The sequence below is a fragment of the Garra rufa genome, chromosome 14 (genome assembly GCF_049309525.1).
Source record: "Garra rufa chromosome 14, GarRuf1.0, whole genome shotgun sequence".
NCBI classification, from domain to species: Eukaryota; Metazoa; Chordata; class Actinopteri; order Cypriniformes; family Cyprinidae; genus Garra; species Garra rufa.
Window position 1 is genome coordinate 13915010 of NC_133374.1, and position 22534 is coordinate 13937543.

Genomic DNA, 22534 nt, shown 5'->3' on the forward strand with positions numbered 1-22534 from the left:
GCAATAATTATTTCAAACGAATAAATGGCCATTTAAAAATTCTATATCATTTCATTTACATACAAAAAAAGAAAATGGTTTTAAAGGCTGTAAGCAAGTGTATACATCACAATATTGCAATATAAGACATATAAAAATAAATATTCATTTAAAAGCAGAAAATTGCATTTACAGTGTTAAGTGAGTGTTCAACATCAATATGACAAAATATAAATATAAAAATAGAAGAAATTATTATGTATAATAAAATATTCAATATCAATAAATTAAAACATAACAGCAAATTATTTTCAAAAAAAATAATTGTAATTAATTCAGTAACACCTTATAATAAGGTTTATTAGTTAACATTAGTTAACTACATTAGTTAACACAAACTAAAAATAAACAATAGTTCTACAGCATTTATTAATGCATTATTAAAAAGTTGTGTTTGTTAACATTAGTTAATGAACTTTGAACTAACGTGACAAACAATGAACAACTGGTTTTCTTAGCTAACATTAACAAAGATTAATAAATAGTGTAATAAATGTATTGTTCATTGTTCGTTCATATTAGTTAATACATGAACTAATGTTAACATATGACACCTTATTGTTAAGTATTACCATTTATTCTTATAAAAGTGTCCAATATAAATGTGGTTGGGACACACAGTTACATGTCAAAAGGCTGTTTTGATTGTGAAACAGTCACTCACCCCCCACCACCAGTGATGTAACTGTATCCTCCCTGACCCAGTCCATACCCATAGCGCTCTCCCAGACACACCGGCTCACTGGAGTCATAGCAGCTAAGCAAGGCCTGCAGTCTGGGCAAGCTGTGAGAACCGAACACATTATGCCACCCACCAATGTGCAAATTGGGGTAAACACCACAGATTCCATGTAACATCATACCATTTTCCAGGAAATAGACATATGCTCCCTACATGGTACACAAACAGACTGCCGAACAGCCTTACCTTATAAGAGTATCATCATCTACAATCAACAGCCAATCGGTCTTGGGCACGTGACTGCTCAAAAATCTCTTCAAGATTGCGAATGTTTTCCCACAGTGACCTGCAAGCAGATAAACGTACGTAATGTATTGAAAACATACAAGAAAAGTCTGCAAGTGCTTTTAAAACATACCCTCTCTTCTTTGTGCACCAAATCTACCTTGTGTTTTTTTAATACTCAGAAGCAAGTTGACTTTGTCTGACTTTTGCTGAGAGCTTCACAAATCAGCCCTCAATCTCAACACTGTCATTCAGCTGTCTGAAGAAACTGCAAATTAACGCACTCCGTCTGTCCACAGCCTGAATGGAAAATGGAATAAGAACGGGACGCTGTATCTCCGTTATGTACCCTTCGGATAACTACCGCAGACATGATATGATATCGGTGAGTATGTGAGGGAAATGTTTTCCTAAGCAAACAATCAGATTGTGATATTGAATAGAGAATGTGCACCGAGGAAAATGGAGAGAAGGGAAGACCGTGAAGGAACTGTACGCATAGAACAAAAAAACTGCACTGGTGACAGTAATGCGAGAAAAGCACGAAAGCGTCAGCGACAATGAAGTCTAAGGGAAGAGAGCAGAACAGGACGTGCTGCTGTCAGAATTCACAGGGAGAACAGGACCCCCTCCACAACAAATATCACAGGCCCCTGTAGTGTGGTGACCTGTCGGATAGCCTGCAGCCACCAGTTAAATCCTTCTTCAAGACAGCGATGAGGGGAATACAGTGTGACAGTGTGTCTACCAGGATTCGGAAAAATTCAGAGTCAACTCCTTTTCAGTTTATGAGTGTGAATTTAAATTGAATTTGTTACGGAATGAAAGGAAGAAGTATTTGCTGAACTTCATATCAAGGAAAATCAACACTTTCACCAAGGTCTTCAAAAGTTTATTTTTAATTTTTTTTTTTTATTAAATATTCCTAAAAACAAATACAAATGTGAATTAAATTATTAGTATATTCATACAAAGTTAATAAATTAATAAACATAATAAACAATTTATCACTATTTTAATGAATATTAACTTTAGGTTATATTCCTGTGTGTGTGTGTGTGTGTGTGTGTGTGTGTGTGTGTGTGTGTGTGTGTGGTCTGGTATTCATCACGTTGTGGGGACATTTGGGATAGGAATACCAGTAGATTTTGACCTTGTGGGGACATTTCTCAGGTCCCCATGAGGAAACAGGCTTATAAATCATGCACAATGAGTTTTTTTGATGAAGTAAAAGTATGCACAATCTCCTGTGAGGGCTAGGTTTAGGTGTAGGGTAGGTGTAGGGCGATAGAAAGTACGGTTTGTACAGTATAAAAACCATTACGCCTATGGAATGTGTGTGTGTGTGTGTGTGTGTGTGTGTGTGTGTGTGTGTGTGTGTGTGTGTAAATCCACATAAACACACATAAACATATACATACACGTATGTATGTAAATATTTATAGAATGATAGATAGATGATAGACAGAACAATAGATAGATAGATAGATAGATAGATAGACAGATAGAATCACAGAATGATAGATAGATGAAAGAGTAATAGACAGATAGATAGATAAATAGAACATTAGAACAATAGACAGATGCTAGAATGATAGTATAACAGACAGAGACAGACTGATAGAATGATAGAACAAGCAGACAGATAGAACGACAGATCGATAAATAGAACAACAGATAGATAGAAAGAATGATAGAGAGATAGATACAACAACAGAAAGGTAAACAGAACAATAGACATACGATAGACAGACCGACAGAAAAAAATGATAGAACAAAAGAATGATAGAACGATAGAATGACAGATAGAAAGAATGACAGAATGATAGATAGAACAAAAGAACGATAGAACGATAGAATGACAGATAGAAAGAATGACAGAATGATAGATAGATGGATAGAACAACAGACAGATAGACAGAATGACAGACAAACAGACAGAACAATAGATAGAAAGACAAAGATAGAACGATAGACAGACTGACAGGAAAAAATGATACGTAATACGTATGAACAAAAGAACGATAGAAGAATGATAGAACAACAGATAGAAAGAATGACAGATAAAGCAATAGACAGACAGAACGACAGAACAAAGTATAGAATGATAGACATACGATAGATAGAATGATAAACAAACAGAAAGACTGATAGATAGAACGATAAACAGATAGACTGATAGATAGAACGATAGACAGATAGAACGACAGAACAACAGAACATCAGATAGATAGAATGATAGACAGACTGATAGATAGAATGACAGAACGATACACAGAAGTGTACAACGACAGATAGAAAGAATGACAGAATGATAGATAGATGGATAGAACAGAAAGATAGACAAACAGACAGAACCATAGATAGAAAAAAATGAAAGACAGAACGATAGACCGACAGATAGAAAAAACGATAGAACAAAAGAACGAAAGAACAACAGATAGAAAGAATGACAGATAAAACAATAGATAGAAAATGATAGACAGACAGAACAAAATATAGAATGATAGACATGATAGATAGAACGATAAACAAACAGATAGACTGATAGATAGACAGAACGATAGACAAATAGAGCGATAGAACATCAGATAGAAAGAACGAAAGATAGAACAACAGACAGAACGATAGATAGATAGAATGACAGACAGAAAGACAGAACAGATAGAAAGAACGAAAGATAGAATGATAGAACAAAAGAACGAAAGATAGATCGAACAAAAGAATGATAGATAGATAGATAGATGATAGATAGATACTACGACAGATAAAACAATAGATAGACATAGAATGATAGACAGAACGACAGAACAAAATATAGAATGATAGACATACGATAGATAGAACGATAAACAAACAGATAGAACGATAGACAGACAGAACGACAGATAGAATGACAGAACGATAGATAGAACGCTAGAATATCAGATAGAAAGAACTACAGATAGAACAACAGACAGAACGATAGACAGAATGACAGACATACAGACAGAACAACAGATAGAGAGAACGAAATATAGAATGATAGACAGACCAACAGATAGCAAGAACAATAGAAAGACCGACAGAAAAAACGACAGACAGAACGATAGAACAAAAGAACGATAGATAGATAGATAGATCAACAGACAGAAAGAACGACAGATGAAACAATAGATAGACAGAATGACAGAACAAAATATAGAATGATAGACATATGATAGATAGAACGACAAACAAACACAGACCAATATATAGACAGAACAACAGATAGAATGATAGAACATCAGACAGATAGATGATAGAAAGAACAATAGATACAACGATAGACAGAACAATATATAAATAAACTATCTTTCATCCCTCTTAACTTTAAACAGTGATATACAGCCTCACTTTCATCACTGTCTGTCAATGATTAAAAGCAAGAATCCTGCTATGATTTGACTTTGACATCAGGTGAGAATAAGAGAGCAAATGAACTGAATCCATTGAAGAGGGCTCTTAGTCACAGCCATCATGTCAGATGAACACCCTTATGAATAAACAAGTAGGGAGAACAGTGGAACAGAACGTGCCAAGAGCTGTTTACAACATCAAACAGAGGGTGATCAAACGAACGACTGACCAATCGGAAGGTACTTGAAATAAAGTTTTCATTTTAATTGAGTGGAAAAATCCACAGGAAAGGGATACATTGTGAATGCAGGAGTACTGGAGGGGGTTTCTATTGAAATAAGGATCTCAGTTGAATAGACAAAATAGCAAATTGAAAGTCTTCAGTATAGATTATCCCAGTTTGTGGCTCTGATTGGACTTCCTGTTCTAATCAGAAGCAAAGCACTCAGTTCACTTCAGCATGATGATCACATTTGCATAGGTTATCGGTGGCAGACTGCCATAGCAGTTTAGCTTATCAGCTTGGGGGTTGACTTGGCAGGACTGGAAAGAGATAGTGAAAGCTGACCCTAGAGCACACAGCATTTACTAATTTCTTATATTAATTTGTTGTACTTCATTCTAATCTTCAGAAAACTGTATTTAAAAATTCATCTGTCTTTAGACTCATAGAATTTAGCCTGAATATTTGATTTAGCCTGAAGTGCTAGACGTTTACACACACCTTGCAGAATTTGCAAAGTGATAATTATTCTACCAAAATACGAGGTATTTTTTACAAAATGCATGTTAGTTTTTATTTAGTACTGCCCTGAATAAGATATTTCACATAAAGTATGTTTACATATAGTCCACAAGAGAAAATAATAGTTTTAATAATAGAATTTATAAAAATGACCCTGTTCAAAAGTTTACATACACTTGATTCTTAATACTGTGTTGTTACCTAAATGATCCATAGCTGAATTTTAGTGATAGTTGTTCATGAGTCTTTTGTTTGTCCTGAACAGTCTGCTGTTTTTCAGAAAAGGCCTTCAGCTCCCACAAAATCTTTGGTTTTTCAGCATTTTTGTGTATTTGAACCCATTCCAACAATGAATGTATGATTTTGAGATTCATCTTTTCACAAAACATGACAACTGAGGGACTCATATGAAACTATTACAGATCGTTCAAATGCTCACTGACCCTTTAAAAGGAAAAACAAGGCATTAAGGGTCAGGGGTGTAAACTTTTAAACAGAATGAAGATGAACTGGAGCATTGAGAACATTGTTTGTGTACACAGAGTTTACTAAAAAGAAAGTTTTTGAACAACTCACTTTCACTGTTTGAGTTTCCACTCGTGGCCGTCTTGCCAGTCAAGAAGTGTCGATCTCCGAATGCGAGGAGAGTAAAGATGGATAGCTCCTAAAGCATCTTTCCATATAAATGCACGGCTAATTTGTTGTTTTGTCGCAAGTGAAAAACAATATTAACCTTCTAGTTGTAAAAAGAGCCACATATAAGCCTAATATTTCGTCCTATGGAGTCCATTCATTCGCATTCGGAGATCGACACTTCTTGACTGGCAAGACGGCTGCGAGCGGAAACCCAAACAGTGAAAGTGAGTTGTTCAAAACCTTTCTTTTTAGTAAACTCTGTGTACACAATGTTCTCAATGCTCGAGTTCATGTGTAGAGACCCAGGCGAAGTGTCATGGTGTGTCGAGCCTTCTTAGTGTTGTAAAAATATCGATTTTGATGCACTCAAAGTTACGCCCCTAGTACTCCCGTTCACTGGCCATTGACCACAAAACGAAATCACAGTCAATCTCAAAAACGGCTCGTTTGTCGTAATTATGCTTTTAGATATAAGTTTGTCTCGTTTACAGTAAAAAAAAAAAAAACAGCCCAGGTTGCATTTTGGCAATAGTTATCCTTTAACACAGGGGTCCCCAAACTTTTTTCTGAGCAGGCCACATAATTTTCTTTTGTTTAATGGGGGGCCGGGTCTGTTTATAAAAGAAAATTCCATGGGCCGGACTGACTACTACTACTACTACTACTACTACTACTTCTACTACTACTACTACTACTACTATTATTATTATTAAAAAAGTTATTATGATTTACCTGTATTTATTATACTTTTTAATGCTGGAATAGTTTATTATTTTTTTATGCACCAGACAGACAAATGATAATTTCTTTTCAAAAGATATACAGGTGATTCTCAGTAAATTAGAATGTCATGGAAAAGTTCATTTATTTCAGTAATTCAACTCAAATTGTGAAACTTGTGTATTAAATAAATTGAATGCACGCAGAGTGAAGTAGTTTAAGTCTTTGGTTCTTTTAATTGTGATGATTTAGCTCACATTTAACAAAAACCCACCAATTCGCTATCTCAACAAATTAGAATATGGTGACATGCCAATCAGCTAATCAACTCAAAACACCTGAGCCGTCAAAATGGTCTCTCAGTTTGGTTCACTAGGCTACACAATCATGGGGAAGACTGCTCTGACAGTTGTCCAGAAGACAATCATTAACACCCTTCACAAGGAGGGTAAGCCACAAACATTCATTGCCAAAGAAGCTGGCTGTTCACAGAGTGCTGCATCCAAGCATTAACAGAAAGTTGAGTGTGGAAGAAAAAGATGCACAACCAACCGAGAGAACCGCAGTCTTGACAGGCTTGTCAAGCAAAACTGATTCAAGAATTTGGGTGAACTTCACAAGGAATGGACTGAGGCTAGGGTCAAGGCATCAAGAGTCACCAGACACAGACATGTCAAAGAATTTGGCTGCAGCTGCAATTCCTCTTGTTAAGCCACTCCTGAACCACAGACAACGTCAGAGGCTCTGGACTAAGGAGAAGAAGAAATTAACTGTTGCCCAGTGGTCCAAAGTCCTCTTTTCAGATGAGAGCAAGTTTTGTATTTTATTTGGAAATCAAGGTCCTAGAGTCTGGAGGAAGGGTGGAGAAGCTCATAGCTCAAGTTGCTTGAAGTCCAGTCTTAGGTTTCCACAGTCTGTGATGATTTGGGGTACAATGTCATCTGCTGGTTTTCGTCCACTGTGTTTTTTTAATCATGTCAAATTCTGCCTTCAGCATTTTCAGCGCTTCCACAGACTTTTCAACTGGTTCTCAGCTGAAAAACTTTGGGTAACTGGGAGATGAGTGAAGTCTTGCTTTTGCACCTGTCCCACAAGCAGTGCTAGTTTCACCTTAAATGCTAGAGTCATTTTGTCATCGCTCTGAATTTTCTAGCTGGCTCGCGCATCACCTGTTCGATCGCGATGACACATTACGTTGAATGTACCATTCTGTTGATGAATTCAACATGTTAATAACTAAGGGAAATTTTAGTTTGAAAGCCAACCTTTATTATCAAATACCGACATGATAAAAGTAAAACGTATTTAAAATTGCATTTTCAAAATATGTCTCTGGCATTGTTCAGAGGGCCGGTCCAAATGTGGGGGCGGGCCGCATTCGGCCCCCGGGCCTTAGTTTGAGGACCCCTGCTTTAACAGATTCTGCAAGGTGTATGTAAACTTTTGACCTCGACTGTAAAAACTCTTACCCACCCAAAACTTTTAAAAGGAAAGGAAAGGAGGTGAAGTGAGGCCAAGTATGGTGACCCATACTAGGAATTTGTGCTCTGCATTTAACCCATCCAAGTGCACACACACAGTAGTGAACACACACACACCGTGAACACACACCCGGAGCAGTGGGCAGCCATTGCTGCGGCGCCCGGGGAGCAGTTGGGGAAACGGTGCCTTGCTCAAGGGACTCACCTCAGTCGTGGTATTGAGGGTGGAGAGAGTGCTGGTTATTCACCTTCCCCACCGACAATCCCTGCCGGACCTGAGACTCGAACCCGCAACCTTTGGGTTACAAGTCCGACTCTCTAACCATTAGGCCACGGCTGCCCCAAAGGGTAGTGTCTTTATGAAATAAAGAGATCATATAATATTTGCTTTGATCTCCAGAGGCTAAGGCCGGCTTCACACCGCAAGCGTGAGCAGAGCGTATTTTTTTCGGCGCCCATGTTAACAAATGAGTGCATTCACACCGGCAGCAGGAACAGCGCAGGAGCGTCTGTTTTTGCTGCGCTGCTCACGCTCAAATAAAGGGACAGCACACTTTTGATGGCCAAAATAAATATGATTTCACACTAAAAAGTTCTATAAAATGCATAGAACACGCTTAAAATGCACATATGATACGCATGTCTAGTGAGTTTAACAAGAATCGTTGTCAAAAGCAAAAATAATCCAAAATATGTAGGCCTAGGCTACAGAAGATATAAATGTGTTTTTAATTATTCAGTTTGGGTGCAAGCATGGTGTATTAAAAAAAAGCCAGAAAATTACAAAACGGCAGTATTTTTTTTCTTATATATTTTTTTTTGCATCGAGAAAAAGCTGCTTTGATTGAGTCTTGGATTGTATAAAGCACTATATAAATAAAGGTAAATATAATAATAATAATAATAATAATAATAATAATAATAATAATAATAAATGAAAAAAAATACACATATGTAGGCTCTAGCGCTACCCATATTTTACCTCATTCATGTGCAGCTTTATGATTAGGGAAGCACAACGTAACACTTTTTGCATTTCTCAGTTTGTGTAAATGTTGTTTGTCCAGTACAAATATGTCACTTTGTTTCATATTTACAGTGTATAATTTTTTTTTTTTGTTATTTACCTCAAAAGAAAGCAAGTGAAGTGTGACAACATGTCAACAGTGGCGCCTCCAAGGGGTGGCCAGGGGTGGCCACGGCCACCCTTAAAATTACACTGGCCACCCCATTGGCCACCCCAACCAGAAAGAGTGGAGTTTTTTAGAATTATTATTTTATTTTATAAATTAACACGGACGTTGACAACAACAATATTAAAAGTAAGTTTAATAAACTTGTATAATGTATAGGCTACTGTAGAATACGCTCTCAACCCCTCCCCCTCTTCACATGAGTTGCGGCGACTTCGCGCACTCACAAGCGCAGCCGCACCGCGAAGCATACATAAATAGTTCAGTTTTGTATGTAATGGCAAAGTGATTATATTTCGTTTTGTTATTATATTAAGTTAATTTAGAAGAGGGTTTGGAGCAGTTTTTGTTCTTTTAATGTAAGTTTTTGATTTTTAAAACGACCAGCGAGTAGTTCATAGCCTATGTTTGATCAATTTAGCTTCTCAAATGACCACGACTTGCCTGAAATAAAATCTTTAGATATTAAACAGTTCAAGCATATTATATATGTTAGTTTAAATGTTTAGCCTATATAAATGTGCGCTGTGTTGACCCTTATCCAATCAAGGCACCAGCGATCACTTGTTGCACTGGAAACAACTTAAAATATGGCATAATTTTTGCTAATAAAGGTAAGAGTAATATATGATTCGGAGCTGTGAGGGGTCTACGTTTATTTGTGTACACTCACAATATCAACAAAACTTTGTGAGTTTATAATATAAAAAAAGAAAACACACAGGATGCGCTTCTGCCGTCTTGGGCCGCGATCACACCGAACGCGTTTTAGCAGTTGGAGGCGCCTCTTTTGAATGGTTTTCTGTTGGCAGTGAGCGTTCTCCGCGCTGCTTATGCGCACCGGGCGCCTCGCGTTTTCGCCGCCTGCTGCGCCTCGCGTTTTTGCAGGAGCGCTCTGAGCGCCTGAAGTTGAAAAAAAATCAACTCTGAGCGGAAAAACGCCCAACGTCATTCGCGTTCTTTTCCATTGTCCAATCGAATGAACAGAGAGGCGGGCCTTCTGTTGTGGTGACGAAAGTTTACCGTTGCTTAAAAAGTCCGGAGACTGCAGAAAAGGAGGAGAAACCTTTGGTGTCTATCGTGGGTAACCCGGAGCTGTATTATTTAGGGTTTCTGCTAATATGACAGTTTACTTAACAGCAAAAAACTAAGATTTTAGAGCGCTCGCGCTATAATCCTTTGATTTGACTGACAGGACAGCTGTTTTGGTCATTGTTTAGCAACATAAAAAAACCGCAGCACATTGCTCTTTTATTAAAAGTCACCAAAAAAGGCAGTGCTGTGCGCCTCGCGTTTTTAGAACTAAAAGACGCGTTCGGTGTGATCGGGGCCTTGGTCTTTAACAGGAGCGTTTCACAATGATGAACCGAAACCGAAAGCAAAATCTTTAATTAGGCTATGAAATCATTAAAGACGTAATTCTTTAAGGCGAGTCTAATGAGGAAATGGCGTGTCAGGATAGTCAGATTTTTTTTTCTTACTATTTCCCCCAACACATTCATGGTAATTACTTTTGCCGGTGCTTTTGGCTACTGCGCGCGCGTGATCGAGCAACTCTTCAAACTGCGCTGCAGGCACGCTTGATGCCAGGGCCGGAGTGGGACTCCTTTTCAGCCCTGGAGTTTCAAGCCTTAGACCGGCCCACTTTAGTTCACGACTGACTATATTAAAATGACGTCATTTCCAATTCAGTGCAAATACAGTAGCCTAAGTGTTGCTTCACAGTGAAGATTTATTTGAACAGTTAACACAATATAATGTTTAACAGTATCAGTATCTATTTTCTGTTAGAATTAGTGCTCATAAATATCCAAACCTTGAAATGAAAAAATATCAAATAAATACAAATGTATATTAAGCTATATGTATAAAATAAAGATTAAAATAAAATGTATTAAACTTTCTAATGACACTATCATGTCTTTTTCAAGTAAACAGCTGCTTTATAAGTTCAAATATTTTTCATAAATGAGAACATTAAAGGGTAAATGTCTAACACTATTCTTTTAAACATCACAATGTCCTTTTCTGCAATATCTGAATATATATTCTGTGCAAAATTGTTCAGTCCTTAAACACAAATAAAGAATAGAACAAGTATTGCACTGTCCTACCTGCCCATTCTAGTGTGTTGGGCTCATGACTGGTGCTTGGTAATGTTACGGGGCCTGGCTTTTCACTCTTAGCAGCAAACTGGACTAGAGGCTGCTGCTGCTGAAGAGCAACAGTACAAGAAAAGGTTTGATACATAAACATGAACGGTGATTTGCAGACATCGTTGTTTTGCACTGCTCCTAACTAGCTTGACGTTAACCAGGGGCGGACTGAGACAAAATTTCAGGCCGGGAAATCTCACACTTATCCAGGCCATCCCACACCAAAATTTGAAACCCTGGACAACAATATTTTTCATCATCACATAAAGAAAAGTTGAAATCAACTGGGTAAAATAATTAAATGCTATCTCTTGAACTTCCAATTTGCCTTTTAATCTCTTTTAATCTCTCTGTCTCTCATGTGTGTTTACTTTTTAAACAAATTTTCTTGTATCTGTCACTTTTTTCATAAACACATCTCGACCTTTACAACCACCTATACAGTACAGATCTAAGGTTGGTCTTTTTTAAAGAAGACAATCAGCAGATTATTGCAGAAATACTGAGACCTTTTTAAAGACATGTTTTTGTCAAGATTGTAAAAAGTTGTGATTTTGTAAAATGACACTTGACATTGCTGCTAAGGGGGAGGAGACAGCCACCAGGATGGTTCTTGAGCTTCTAAGCTTTCAAAATTATATATAATTTATAGGGCTGGGACACGATTAATCGCGATTAATCGCATCCAAAATAAAAGTTTATGTTAACATACTAAATGTGTGTTTACTGTGTATATTTATTATGTATATATAAATACACACACATACATGTAAAGCCTTTAAAAAATACTTATATGTGTGGATAGTTATATTTGTATTTAATTTAGATTATATATAGAATTATAAATATTTTATTTATTTTAATTTAATTTTTATTTTCAGTTTTCTTTAATATACATGTTTGTGTGTGTATTTATACATACATTATATATACACACAGTAAACACACATTTAGTATGTTAACATAAACTTTTATTTTGGATGCGATTAATCGCGATTAATCGTGTCCCAGCCCTAATAATTTATGATTAGTACTAAAACATTTGATAGAAAAAAGGGCAACAGAAAAAAGAGGGCCACTACATTAGGACCATGTGTTATTGTCGTAATGTTAAAATTAAAACAACAAAAATTAGCTACATCTTGAATATATCTTTATTAAAAAAATCTTAAAACTAAACATGTTTTGCATTATCATGGGTCATGTTTGGCCCTAAGGAAAATTAACCATGATATTATTGAGCCTATGGTAAACATAGTAACCATGTTTTTTTTTGTTTTTTTTTAGGATTGATTCCCATTAGTATAATCATAATTTTATACCATGGTGAAAGTATAGTGTAGCAAAACCATTGTATATTGTATAATTATTGTATAACTATAGTAAACATGTTTTGTAAAACCACAGTTAATTTTTATAAGGGTAGCTCCCTAAACCTGTTTTAAAACGATATTTTTTATAGATTAACATTTGTTAGCAGTTCAATACTTAAGTAAACAAAGACAAAACTACAATAGTCTGTTTACAGATGTAACAGACCTGCGCTTTAGGTCCTAAACAGGACAGATTTGTCTCTCTGCTCCACCTGGGCACTTCTACTTCAGTCTCGCGTCGATTTGGCGGACGGCGGACGCGCGGAGCGCGCGCGAGACGAAACGCGTGCCAGTCAAGACTAACCGATTTATGATTTATTAGAGTTTTATTATTGAATGGCTAATTCTGAAATAACCACTTTAGTACATTAGGCCGGTGTTGTGCCTTTTTTCGACCCCTGCCAAATTATGACCCCCTCTCGTTGAAAGCGCTACCTGATTGCCTAATCCTAACCCCACCCCTAATCCTAACCCCTCCCCCACACCTAACCCTAAACCTACCTATACTAGGGGGGTAGTAATCTGGCGGGGGTCAGAATTGGGCACAACACCGGCAACAAAAACAACAACAACAATATTAAATAATAATAATAAAAATTGGAGGGTAGCGGGCCAAAAATTCTCCCGATGGACAGTCCGCCCCTGGCGACTGCTGTGAGTGCAGGCAGCTAGGGACACCGGCCCTCGCGGCCAAAAAAACGGACCGGCCCACCGGGAATTCTCCCGGTCCTCCCGATTAGCCAATCCGGGCCTGCTTGATGCTACATCGGGCTCGGGCTGCACTTGTATTAAGCTTGTGTCTATTTTGATGAATATGCAGGTTAAACATCTATGCTTTCTTTCTTTTTTTTTCTTTTTATCTCATTTGAAATGAATTTGCACTCCAAATAAACATGATCCTTCTTGCAGTTGAATTGCAAAGCGACTTTTTTACTATTTTGCTCTATACAGAGAATAATACTGAAGTTTTGAAGCCTATAACTTATACCAGAAATAACGGTAAAGCCTAGGCATGCAAAAAAAAAAAAAATTGTTTTGTGCCACCCTAACATTTTTACTGGCCCCTTTCGGCCACCCTATGAAAAAAATCCTGGAGGCGCCACTGCATGTCAAGCGGATGGGATACAATGTAACACGTGAGAAGCACGTTGCAACATCACCAAATGACAGCTTAAAATGTTATGTTATCGAATGAAAAAAATATACACGACAAACTAAAATATTTGGTCAAGAAAATAAAATGATTAACATTCTCAAATAAAATAATGGCATTTTAAAAAATATATAATAATACAAATAATCTATTTTTGAGTTTGACAATGAACACATCGCAACCATGCGTGGGACGACCCTAATCGCAACACACAGCTACACAGTATAGTTCAAAATAATGTGCGCAAATAGATGAAATGTTCAGAAAAACACATAAGACACATAAATGAGCCAAAATGCTTTGTTTGTGCCCCACGCTCCCCTAAGTGCTTTATGTTCCCACCAATAAGTATTACAAAAACTTATCTTCAAAAAGAAAAGGCCTGGGTTGAAGCTGCTTCTGCAGTTTCATTATCAATTTCATATTTACCTGTAATCAGTTTCATAGAAAAAAGCTGATTACTAAATGCTTTGGAGCAGTTGCATGCACGCTCTACAAACGCTTCCAGTGTGAATACTCTTGCGAGTCTGCAGCTGCAGTAACGCTGTAGTTACGCTGACGTGCAGCTCACGCTTGCGGTGTGAAACGGGCGTAACTATCAACCGTGGGTAAAAGTCAACAAAAAGTTTTTTACATTTAATAAACATTTTACATTTAATAAATAAATTTGCCAGTAACAATTCCTAATTTCTGCTTGGCTATGACTACAACATACGATAATTTTTTGTACAACAGTGACAAACCTCTGTACAACAACAGATGTAACAACACATCTCACATATGATGAAAACATCAAATATGAAAGCACATTCGATCACTCACCCCTCTCTGTGTTTGGCACTCCCAGATCAATGGTGGGTATAGATGGATCAGCATAATCGCTGTAATACTCCAACAGAGATGCTTGTTTACCCCATGTTTTCTTCACCACAGGAACTGTTGTGTGAGAACAGAGAATCAATCAATACTTCAACACATAAGAGATAACTCCCACAATCTTCAGAACCCTGCCTTATCTTCTAGGGCTGACATCGATCAGCACTTAATATCAAAGATCTTGGATGTCGCTTTTATAATACTTTAAACAAACACATGAGGTAAACATGATGCATTATAATGCCATTATGTCTAAACCATCAGCATTCTGCAGGTAAAAGAGCATCAGATTTGTAACGATCCGTTCTCACTGTAATACTGATGTCTCCATTTATAACAAAACTTGTGGATGCAGCAGTTTTATCTAAAAATAATTGAAGGGGAAATATCATGTTCCTTATAATACCATCCCTGAAAACTCCTCAAAGTGACTAGCGAGAGATAATTATGATAATCGCCGCAATTAGATGCAACTGACGTGTCAGTTGGTTCGCCGTTCGGAGTTCTTTTTCTTCCCCAGATGGTTCTCTCAATTCAAACTGCAACACTTTATCTGTCTCATTAAGTTTGAATTGATGCCTGGTGCTTAGCGACTGCCCAGAGTTGCCGTGAAGGGCTCTAATAGTTGAGAGAAGACTGGAGTGATGCCCGCCAGGGCACTTGGCCAAAGATCTCTCAATACGGAGTCACTTTGGAGGTCAAACTGTGACGCTTGCCGAACCGTTAAAGCGAGAGGACGTCGGACTTCATCAGCAGTGACTTGAGCAGTGCAGGGTTCGAGGAGCCACGCGTAACTTTTTGCACAGCCTCTAACACACTATAGTGCTCTTGTGAAGAACGGGAGGACACTTGAGAGCGAGGTGGTGAAGTGTGTGTTAGGAGAGCTGATTATCAAGAACAAACCACTCACCTCTGTCGGAATGGAACTTCTTACAAGTTTTCACTGCTACGAAGATGTTGTCGCTTTTAACAGGCTGGCCCTGGGGATACACAGGTGAAGAGGTGTTGAAGGACTAAATAACACTTAATGATGTGTAATCATCACGGTGCAATTATTCAGATAATTTAAGTACTTCTTTACTGTGCAGAGTTGTGAAAAAGAGCACTACTTGAAAAGGTTTTTTATTCAAAAGTTTACATACGCCTTGGAGAATCTGCAAAATGTTAATTATTTTACCAAAGTATGAGGGTTCATACAAAATGTATGTTTTTTATTTAGTAGTGACCTGAATGTGATATTTCACATAGAAGACATTTATAAATAATCCACAAGAGAAAATAGCTGAATTTGTAAAAATGACAACACTTCGTAATACTTTGTTAATATTGTGTTACCAGAATGATGTTTTTTTTCTTTAGTGATGCCCGCTGTTCTGCAGAAAAATCCTTCAGGTCCCACAGATTTTTTTTATTTTTCAGCATTTTTGTGTATTTGAACCCTTTCCAACAATGACTGTATGATTTTGAGATCCACCTTTTTACACTGAGGACAATTAAGGGACTCGTATGCAACTATTACAGAATGTTTAAATGCGGCGGAAGGAAACATTATGCATTGAGAGCTGGGGGGTGAAAACTTATTGAATTTCATGATCAGGGTAAATTTGACTTATTTTGTCTTCTGGGGAACATGTAAGTATCTTCTGTATCTTCTAAAGAGCAGTACTAAATGAAAAAAATATGATATTTAGGCAAAATAGGAAAAATGTAAACATCCTCATTCCGTTCAAAAGTTTTCACCCCCGGCTCTTAAAGGAAAACTCCACTTTTTTTTGGAAATAGGCTCATTCTCAAACTCCCCCCCGAGTTAATACGTTGAGTTTTACCATTTTGAAATCCATTCAGCCGTTCTCCTGTTCTGGCGATATTACTTTTAACATAGCTTAGCATAGATCAGTGTTTTTCAACCTTTTTTGAGCCAAGGTACATTTTTAATTGAAAAAAATCACAAGGCACACCAACAATCGAAACTGTCGAAACAATCGAAAAAATTAAACTCTATGATCTTTCATATTTCTTCTTCTTTCAAATAAAAAGTGCAATTAACAATATACAGTCATTCTTATCAAAGTGTCTTGAATAGGAATCAAATAAACACAATGAAAACAGTCCTTTTTGATCTTTCATATTTCTACCTACTCAGTGTGAAACCTGGGCCTGTTTTAGGTGAAATTGAATAATTTCCCACGGCACACCTGACGATCTCTCACGGCACACTAGTGTACCGCGGCACAGTGGTTGAAAAACACCGGCATAGATCATTGAATCCTATTAGACCAATAGCATCGCGTGCAAAAATGACCAATGAGTTTCGATATTTTTCCTATTTAAAACTTGACTTTTCTGTTGTTATATCGTATACTAAGACGGGCGGTAACAACACAAAATTAAGAATCAACAATAATAATAATAAAAAAAAAATTCTTCCAGCCAAAATATCTAAAAATTCTTAAATCTTAATCTAATTTCAAACAGAAAACAAGATTATATTTCTTAGCCCATTGGCAGATTAATTTGAAAACAAGACAATCATTTTTACTCGTCTAGAAAATCCTTCTTGATTTGAGAATTTTTAGATATTTTGGCTGGAAACAAGACAAAAAAATCTAAGCTAGAAAAGCATTTCTTGCAGTGGAGTGTTTCTTGCAGTCTTTTGAATGGGGTAATTTTTAAATATTCAACAATTATTTTCTATATGTAAATGTCTTTTATGTGAAATATCTTATCCAGGTCAGTACTAAATAATCAATAACATGCACTTTGTATGAACTCTCTTATTTTGGTAAAATACAGCCGACAGACACTTTTAATGCGCTTGATGGTGATGTCTGCGAACAACCCAACTTCACATATTCACAGTCATTTGCAAAAGTTTAAAGCATAGCGATTATGCAGTGAACACATGGCTGCGGTCTTCAGACTGAAACAGGATGAAAAGACTCATGACCAGCGATGGATTAAGATAAATGGATTTTTAATTAGATTCATAATTTTTGGTTGGGATCAAACCCAGACGTTCAGAGACTAAATATAGAGTTATAATAAGCGATCTGCCAAAACATCCTCTTCATCATACTCATGTACTGATGCGCCGGATCGATTTTTCCAAAGGTCACACACACAAGGCTATTAGACGCGCTGTTGCTTAAAGGAAAACATTATGTACCAAATTACTGCACTGCTATTATCTTAAATGGATAGGATCATCCTAAAGGACTTTCTTCTTCGGAACACACACATACACACAGAAAAAAAATGTGTAATATGATATTCTTTCACTCAGGTGCAAAACCCAACACTCCATTTCATTTATTCATGTAGCCAGTGCTTTTATCCAAAGCTTATTTTCAGCACAAATCACATTTATCACCTTCTACCCAAGGTTTGCACTTCCTCCCCTGTCAGCCTTCTCCACATACTGATTAGGTGTGTGTGACAGGTGTGTTAAGTGTTCGGTGTGGAGGTTACCTACACACACTGGTGAATGGCTGCTGACAGTGGTGGCACAGTATTGAGCTCTTGGATTGTGCTCTGGCAGCGTGCAAAGCTCTGGAACCCCTGTCAGTCGAGGTCCCTTTCCGTCCTCCCAGATGTACAGCGCCACCTGCAGGAAAAAAGAAGAATCATTTAATAAAATGCAATAGCTCTTCTGAAAAAGAAAATTTGCTGAAAATTTCTTCAGCTTCATATGGAAGCCTGTTTCTGCCACTGAATAAAAAAAGGTTATTGCAACTTTTTATCTCACAATTCTGACTTTTTTTTTCTCAAAATTGCATGATACAAACTAGCAATTCTGACTTTTTTTCTTGAGATTGAGATATAAACTCACAATTCTGAGAAATTGAGTCAGAATTGCGAGACATAAACTTACAATTTTGACTTTTTTCCCCAGAATTGTTTAATATAAACTCACAATTCTGACTTTTTTCTTTTTTTATTGCTAATTTATTTTTTTGATTTGTGAGTTTATGTCTTGCAATTCTGACTTTATAACTTAATAGTGAGTTTATATCTCACAATTCGGACTTAACTCACCAGTTGGCTGTTATAAAGTCAAAATTGCGAGATATAAACTCAATTTTGAGAAAAAAAAAGTCAAAACTGTGAGAAAAAAAGTCTTATTTTTTAGATTTGCAGGTTTATGTCTCGCAAACTTGCAATTGTAAGTTTATATCATAAAATTCTGAGGAAAAAGTGATATTTGCAAGTTTGAATCTCACAATTATGACTTTATAACACCCAATTGCGAGTTAAATCTGAATTGTGAGATATAAACTAAAGTTATACTAAGTCAAAATTTAGATATAAACTTGTATTTCTGAGAGAAAAGTCAAAACTGCAAGATAAACTTGCAATTGTTTGCAGTTGAAAAAAACAAACTCATCTACATCTCTGATGACCTAGCTATGGAAGACCATTTCCACCAATGAATAAAAAAAAAAAAATGGTAATTGTGACTTTTTATTTCACAATTATGACTTTTTTCCCCTCACAAATGTGAGTTTATATCTAGCAATTCTAACTTTCTTTCTCAGAGTTGCAACTATTTCTTAGAATTGCGAGCTATGTCTTGCAATTCTGACTTTAAAATCACAATTGTCAGTTTATATCTCACAATTCTGACTTAATAACTTAATTGTAAAAAATCTGAGAAAAAAAAGTCATAATTGCGAGATGTAAACTCGCAATTGTGAGTAAAAAAAGATTTTAAAATATCTTATTCTGTTCTTCTCTCAGTTTGGAATGACATGAGGATGAGTAAATTATTACAGAATTTTCCCTTCAGAGTGCCTGACATTGCGAAAAGATAATCGCATGTTGACCAAAAATGTTGTAAGCCAGATTTAAGCCTGTAGCATTCCATGAACACAATGATATGTTGAGAAAAATGAAACATTACAGTATTTGAAAAACTTGTTCTTGTTTCTGTACACAGAGCTAGATCTCCCACACATGAAAATTAGATTCTCAATATGCTCCGATAAATTATCAGACTGTCTTGTCCTCAGCTCTGCAGGGAGCTCTGCGGGGACAGAGCTGAAGAAGAACAAACACACTAATACTGCAGAAGGTACAGTGTATGTAACAGTTTTTTTTAGACTATGGGGACTAGATGGGAAGAATCCTTTATTTTTTTTAAAGAATTTTGTGGAAAGAGCGCTAAGAGACTAAGGGAGAGAGAAATAGGGAACGAGAAGGTGGAGATAACAAAATGTCCCTGAGAAATGTGCCAGTAGATTCTGGTACTGCTAGAGCTACTCCAGTTAAAGGGTGAAATGAGGGGAATGATTACAAGACCTTCTTTTTCCAAAACAACGACAAGGCAGTTACAGTACAAGCATGACGTATGCCACGTTTAAGACACTTTATGTATGTCAGCTTTCTGGAATAACTTTATTTATTTTTATTTAAAGAAAATAATATTTTCATGCAGCAAAGATGCATTCAATTGATCAAAGGGGAGAACAAAAACATTCATAATGTTCCAAACAATTTCTATTACAAAAAAAAAGTTATTTTGAACTTTCTATTCATCAAAGAATCCTGAAAAAAAAGTATTTTTATGATGTTTATTATGACGTAAATTATTAAGCAGCACAACTGTTTTCAACATTGATAAATTATTCTGCTGCTGAAAATTCAGCTTCATCATCACAGAAATAAATTACATTTTAAAATATATTCAAATAGAAATAGTTATTTTAAATAGTGAAAATATTATACAATTTTACTGTTTTTGCTGTACTTTAGATGAAATAAATGCAGGCTTGGTAAGCAAAAGTGACTTCTTTAATAACATCAAAAGTCTTACTGTTCAAAAACTTTTGACTGTGATTCTGGAGCAGCTTTTGTGTACAACTATTACCACAAGCTATATTAAAGTGATTATTATGTTTTAAATGTGATTATTTTTCTTACTAAAATGCATCGATTCGCTACAGGGGGACTTTATTCACCCTCTCAGAGTCATGTGAGGCACTCTTTTTTTATGAATGGATAGGCTTTATTGGACTTTTTTTAGACTGTTGAAGAGAAACACCCACCCATTGCCACTATAAAGCTTGGAGGAGCCAGAACAATCTTTCGATACCGTTTGCATTTGACTGAAAGAAGGAAGTCATATGCACCTAGGATGCCTGGAAGGTCAGTAAATAATGTTCCAATTATCATTTTTGGGTGAACTAACCCTTTAATTTACCATTTGTCATCCCAAAATATAAATCTTAAAAATTCTCACCTCATGTTTCAGATCTATGGTGAAGTCCGATTTTAAAGGCTCCTCTTCTATTTTGCTTGTCAACCTAGAATGTGAAAGAACTAAAATCATCAAACTACAAAGAAAATCAAAAATATTACAAAATGTTAACTGTTCATACATAGCAATTCATGGTTTCAAAAAATACCATAGGTATACTGGAATACTATGTTAACACCATCGTACACTCTTAAAAATAAAGGTGCTTTAAAAGGTTCACAGCTATGCCATAGAAGAACCATTTTTGGTTCCACAGAGAACCATTTAGTCAAAGGTTCTATAAAGAACCATCTCTTTCTTAACTTTTTATAATCTGGAGAACCTTTCGTGAAATAGAAAGATGTTTAAGGTTCTTTATGGAACCATTTAGACAAAAAAGGTTCTTCTATGGCATCGTGAAGCACTGTTATTTTTAAGAGTGTGCAGTCGTGGCCAAAAGTTTTGAGAATGACACAAATATTAGTTTTCACAAAGTTTGCTGCTCAACTGCTTTTAGGTCTTTGTTTCAGTTGTTTCTATGATGTACTGAAATATAATTACAAGCACTTCATACGTTTCAAAGGCTTTTATCGACAATTACATGACATTTATGCAAAGAGTCAGTATTTGCAGTGTTGGCCCTTCTTTTTCAGGACCTCTGCAATTCGACTGGGCATGCTCTCAATCAACTTCTGGGCCAAATCCTGACTGATAGCAACCCATTCTTTCATAATCACTTCTTGGAGTTTGTCAGAATTAGTGGGTATTTGTTTGTCCAGCTGCCTCTTAAGGATTGACCACAAGTTCTCAATGGGATTAAGATCTGGGGAGTTTCCAGGCCATGGACCCAAAATTTCAACGTTTTGGTCCCCGAGCCACTTAGTTATCACTTTTGCCTTATGGCACGGTGCTCCATCGTGCTGGAAAATGCATTGTTCTTCACCAAACTGTTGTTGGATTGTTGGAAGAAGTTGCTGTTGGAGGGTGTTTTGGTACCATTCTTTATTCATGGCTGTGTTTTTGGGCAAAATTGTGAGTGAGCCCACTCCCTTGGATGAGAAGCAACCCCACACATGAATGGTCTCAGGATGCTTTACTGTTGGCATGACACAGGACTGATGGTAGCGCTCACATTTTCTTCTCCGGACAAGCCTTTTTCCAGATGCCCCAAACAATCGGAAAGAGGCTTCATCAGAGAATATGACTTCGCCCCAGTCCTCAGCAGTCCATTCGCCATACTTTTTGCAGAAGATCAATCTGTCCCTGATGTTTTTTTTTGTAGAGAAGTGGCTTCTTTGCTGCCCTTCTTGACACCAGGCCATCTTCCAAAAGTCTTCACCTCACTGTGCGTGCAGATGCGCTCACACCTGCCTGCTGCCATTCCTGAGCAAGCTCTGCACTGGTGGCACTCCGATCCCGCAGCTGAATCCACTTTAGGAGACGATCCTGGCGCTTGCTGGACTTTCTTGGACGCCCTGAAGCCTTCTTAACAATGCAGTGGAAAGTTTTTTTCGGGATTAAGTTCATTTTCATGGCAAAGAAGGACTATGCAATTCATCTGATCACTCTTCATAACATTCTG

At 36.8% G+C, this 22534-nt stretch overlaps 1 protein-coding gene across 1 annotated transcript in view; it reads right to left on the reverse strand.

The window, feature by feature from the left end:
* Nucleotides 1-22534, reverse strand: part of b3glcta (beta 3-glucosyltransferase a) — a 397462-nt gene that overhangs the window by 1653 nt on the left and 373275 nt on the right. The window contains exons 6-12 of the mRNA XM_073817308.1: nucleotides 20956-21019; nucleotides 18190-18321; nucleotides 15628-15697; nucleotides 14664-14777; nucleotides 968-1067; nucleotides 704-823; nucleotides 612-619 (exon numbers count right to left, since the gene is read on the reverse strand). Of these exons, the coding sequence (XP_073673409.1) occupies nucleotides 612-619; nucleotides 704-823; nucleotides 968-1067; nucleotides 14664-14777; nucleotides 15628-15697; nucleotides 18190-18321; nucleotides 20956-21019 (608 nt within the window). The remainder of the gene's footprint in view (nucleotides 1-611; nucleotides 620-703; nucleotides 824-967; nucleotides 1068-14663; nucleotides 14778-15627; nucleotides 15698-18189; nucleotides 18322-20955; nucleotides 21020-22534) is intronic.